The 5,021-nt window shown below is 43.8% G+C and overlaps 1 protein-coding gene across 1 annotated transcript in view; it reads left to right on the top strand.

Moving 5' to 3' along the window:
• The window catches only part of ATP1A4 (ATPase, Na+/K+ transporting, alpha 4 polypeptide), a 46,228-nt gene that overhangs the window by 16,678 nt on the left and 24,529 nt on the right, over positions 1 to 5,021 (top strand). The window contains exon 7 of the mRNA XM_005857769.2: positions 3,436 to 3,704. Coding sequence (XP_005857831.1) covers positions 3,436 to 3,704 — 269 coding nt within the window. The remainder of the gene's footprint in view (positions 1 to 3,435; positions 3,705 to 5,021) is intronic.

Below are 5,021 nucleotides of genomic sequence, written 5' to 3'. Positions count from 1 at the left end.
ACCTGGGCTCAATGAAAGAAAGTACAATCTTATTATTCAGAACCTTGAGAAGTTACAAAGTGCAGATTTGAGGTTAGAGACAAGAAGGTGCTGATGTGTAAATTTGTGTTTCTCTCTGCACATCAATAATGATGAGTTGGTGGCAGATATAGCTGTGTCATCTTTATAAATAAATCTTTTTACCTCGTGCTCACCTTATGACTCCTTCCCCTCTCAGGTGGACAACTCATCCTTGACGGGAGAGTCAAATCCCCAAACCCGCTCCCCTGATTTCACCCATGAGAACCCTCTGGAGACCAGAAACATGTGCTTCTTCTCCACCAACTGTGTGGAAGGTGAATATTGCATTCTAAATACCCTCGATTCAAAAGCAGAGATTGAAAGAATTCAGGAAGTCTCTATCGTCTAAAGGTAGTAGGGTAGGTAACAGCTGGCAAGTAGTCTAGGCTCTCCATTATTCATGAGCTGTGTGACCTTTGGTAAAAGGTCAAAGCCATCACATTCACATTTGTACAATGATGATGCTAAAAGTCGCTACCCTGTAGATTTTTATGTGGATTAAAGGAATAATACATAAAATGCTTCACACAAGACGTAACACATTGTAAGCGGCCTATGATTATTCTAGCAGGTGAATGGACTATGTTCTGTGAACTGGAAATAGCACAGAAGGGAGGAAAATAATTCAGCCTTCCTAGGTCATTCTTCTCATGAGGTAAACCCTATCTTCTTACTATTCAGAAAGAGGATATGGGCATTGGAAATTTGAGTTCCCAGAGGTGCCATTCAGCTTTGCTCCTTGTATCTCTGGCCAAAGTGGTAACAATGGACTCAATACTATGATGTCAACTTCACCTTTTCCCCTTAAGGAGGTCTGCACGACTCAATGGACACACTTTAAAGTCATTATTCATACGGAAGAATCAATGTTTGGGTATCTAAGAAATAGCTATTTTTATCAATGGAATGCTTAGTATGTGTCAAGTGCTACAGATAACTCTGATTCTCAGAACACTATACAATAGACATTATCCCTGTTTTACACATGAAAGACTAAGGTTTAAAGAAAGTAAATGCAGTACCCAACAGCGCAACTCAACAGAAAAGAGAGGGTCAAGGATTCTAAAGCAAGTTCCAGACCCTCCTTGGGAATAAAGCTTGCTAATGACCTATCTGGTAATAAAATTAGTTTATTTGGAATTACCTTATAAGATAAAGTAACATTAAGGCCAAAAAAATTCAACTGGAAAGTAAAAAATAGATCGAAATGAATTTTTTAAAAATTTGATTGAACACAAAGATGCAAATTAGCAAGCTTTCCCCACAAAAGACATTTCGACATTTCGTCAAATTTCTCTTTCCAAAGTAAATTTTTCATCAGCAAAGTCTATGCATCAGATAAGAGGGAGGTGGCATTCTCCAAAGTAAATTTTTCATCAGCAAAGTCTATGCATCAGATAAGAGGGAAAGTGGGTGGTGGCATTCCTCCTGAGAAACAAGCATCTGGCTAGAATGGAGGAGCTTTAGGAGGAGACCAGAGGGATCCAAGATGTGGCCAAGAGGGTGGAGCTCGGTTGAAGGAGCTCTTGACTGTTCAGTTGAGGGGTTTCTGTGTAATCTGCACACTAGTAGCATAGCTTTAACCTTGACCCCGGATCTTTGCCTCTCTGCTTTCATCTCTGTGGACTCTGACAGGGCTGCTTGTACAGGCATCGCTCTTTGGGTTCTCATGCATCTGCATGGGGGCCCAAGCTGTAGCTCTGGCATTATATAGAAGGCTATAATGGGATATAGGAGGCTTGGCCTTGTTAACCTTCCCCACGGTTGCCATCAACCCACCCTGTCTCTAGACACATTGAGATTAGTTATTAAACCCCTTCTCTCCAAGCTTGGGGAAACAAACACAAGGAATGAAAATGAAGAACTAGACTAAACTCTGAACTAGCCTATAGATACAGGTGAAAGAGATATAGGTGACACCCTGCTCTATTCCCCCCAAAAATATAAACCCTTTGAGCACCTCTCAATTATTTTAGTATTTTCCTGTCACAAGCTCAATGAATGCCTCTGGCAACCAGTCTGAAACGCATGTGGAGAGTACCTCCGACTGGGAACTTTCCAGAACCTCCACCTAACACTGACCTGACCTGTCTGCTGTCTGAACAGGACCCTGTTCTGAGACTCATCCAGCTGACAGGGACTTTGAAAATATATGACAGATGTCTTAGGAGCGGCCAGATTAGAGCTGCCCCGCTAATTACACATGTGACTTTATGTCTGTCCTTCTGGAGACCCCGAATTCATCTAAATGAAGAAAAGGATTAAACTAATATTTGAGTGCCTACTATGTACCCAACCCTCTTCTAGGCTCTTTTAGAAACATTTATTCCTCACAGTTTTGTAGGTGCTTCCATCCCCTCTTAAAGGCGAGGAAACCTGCATCTCACAGCATCTAAGTAACTTGCCCCAGGGCACACAGCGGGAACATTAGGAAGTTGAAATTTCGGCCCTGAGTCTTTCTGATTCTAAAACAAGTACTATTTCCATAATATGTTGCTTCTCTGGGCAGTTCTGGCTGTGACTTTAATGGTAGGAATTTCAGCCATTGTGGTAAAGCAGGAAGAATTGTTGTGAGTTAAGAACCTTGCCAGGCCCCTCACTTCAAGCCATGCAGGGGAGTGGTCTGCAGCAGGTGTGTGTAAAGCCAAACATGACGTCCCAGCTCCCCTTCTCATTGGGGCAGTGCTGGCGGAGGGAAGAGCACAGAGGCCTAGCTGTGATGGCCTATCCTACCCAGCAGGGGTCAGGCTGGCTCCAGCCAGCAAAGCAGGGAGGGGGCTCAGGTCAGAGCAGGGTTCCTCACCTCAACACGATTGACATTTGGGCAGAATAATTCACTGTATGGGGAGAAGAGGCCTGTCCTGGGATAGCAGGATGGTTAGCAGCATCCTTGCCCTCTACCCACGAGATGCCGGTAGCAACGCCCTCCCACCCAGTTGTGACATTGTCTCTAGACATTGTCGAATGTCTTCTGAGGGACAAATGGCCCCCAATTGAGAACCAATGGGTCAGAAGATAAGAAAATACTGGAACAAAGATAGGACTCTAGCAGATGAGTGACCTCTATTTCTGGGGATCTGGAAACTTTCAGTTACTGAGGGCATACTAAGAAACATATAGACAATAGAAGACATTTAAATTAAGTGTAATGTAGACCTTCTTGACAGTGAAGACCATCTGTGTGTGTGTGTGTGTGTGTGTATACATATATATATTAGATTAGGAGATCCTTATTTGTAGAAGCTAAATATGAGAATAGAACATGATGACTTCTCAGAGGTTCTGGAGTTTCCACCTTGTGTTTGACCACTGCCAGCTTTTGTATTAACCAAATCTAATATCCTTCCCAATTGAGACTCCCCACTTCATCCACAGGCACAGCCCGGGGCATCGTGGTTTCCACAGGAGACGCCACAATGATGGGCCGCATTGCCACCCTGGCCTCAAGCCTGAGAGTTGGCAAGACCCCCATTGCTATAGAGATTGAACACTTTATTCAGATGATCACCTCCCTGGCCGTCTTCCTTGGTATCGCTTTCTTCTCGCTCTCCATTTTCTTGGGCTACGGCTGGCTGGAGGCTGTCATTTTCCTTATTGGCATCATTGTGGCCAATGTCCCTGAGGGGCTGCTGGCCACTGTCACTGTGAGTAGCCGGGGTAGAGGGTGGCCTCAGGGCAGACAAACCACTACTAGTATCTCTTTCATTGTCTAACCCAGGGGTCCTCAAACTACGGCCCACGGGCCACATGCAAATACAAATATTGTATTTGTTCCCGTTTTGTGTTTTTACTTCAAAATAAGATATGTGCAGTGTGCATAGGAATTTGTTCATAGTTTTTTTCTTTTTTAAACTATAGTCCGGCCCTCCAACGGTCTGAGGGACAGTGAACTGGCCCCCTTTTTGAAAAGTTTGAGGACCCCTGGTCTAACCTCTTAAGTACAGCGTATCCGTGATGTATATACAGATGTCAAATCATTTAGCTTCCAAATTACTTTTATTTGCCCCCACCACATTTTCTGGTGCATTCTTTTCTTCTCAATGAGAAAGGAAGTGAGTTGCATTGCAGAAAACATTAGATTATACATCTCGGGGAGTGAATTCCAGTCCTGGCTGGTGAACTTGTCCGAATCACTCACTTCTAGGCCTCAATTTATTCCTCAGTTTATAAAGGGAGATTAATTTAGAATCACGGAATCTTATTGGAGAGGATTCCAAAGCCCATATAAATTCAACTTTCCAGTCAATGCTGACTATCTTGCACAAAGTGCTTGGGAGATGATGGTCATTTCTAGTCATGGGAAGCCCACCCCTTTTTATTCTCTGTTCATTTCATTGTTGGGCTGCTCTAGTTTGATTGCATTGTGTTGAACAGAACTGTGTTTGGTCTCAGTTTTCCCCAGCTGAGGAAATACAAAATAAGTCAATTCTCTCTCTCCTACAAACCACCCTTTAGATTTTTGACAGTAACCATCATGTTTCCTCAAACTCTCCAGGTAGGTGGTGAAATAATAATCCCGTTTCCCTTAGCCATATGACACGGTCTTTGGGCCCCTGGTCTTGTTGATCACTTGTTTAGGGTATGCTTTATCTTACTAAAATAAAAATGAGTGTACTACTCAGGGTGTGGTTGGACTAGCACAAAAACATTGGGACTAGGAAGAAACCAAGATGGCGGCATAGGTAAACACCGGAAATTGCTGCCTCGCACAACCACTTCAAAAATACAACTAAAAGACAAAATGGACATCATCTAGAACCACAGGAAGGCTGGCTGAGTGGAAATTCTACAACTAGAAGGAAAGAGAAAAGCACACTGAGACTCAGAGGAGCTGCGGAAGTAAAGTGCAGAGGTACGGAGGCTCGAGCGCGCGGAAAGGGGCTGGCACCTGAGGAAGCGGCTGTCTTTCTGAATCGGGAGGGAGTCATAAGCTCCCGACTGCTCTGAACTCCAGTTCCGGG

This window comes from Myotis brandtii, unplaced genomic scaffold (assembly GCF_000412655.1).
Source record: "Myotis brandtii unplaced genomic scaffold, ASM41265v1 scaffold1120, whole genome shotgun sequence".
Taxonomy (NCBI): domain Eukaryota; kingdom Metazoa; phylum Chordata; class Mammalia; order Chiroptera; family Vespertilionidae; genus Myotis; species Myotis brandtii.
The sequence above is the reverse complement of the archived record's forward strand: the minus strand, read 5'-3'. Positions and strand labels throughout refer to the sequence as shown.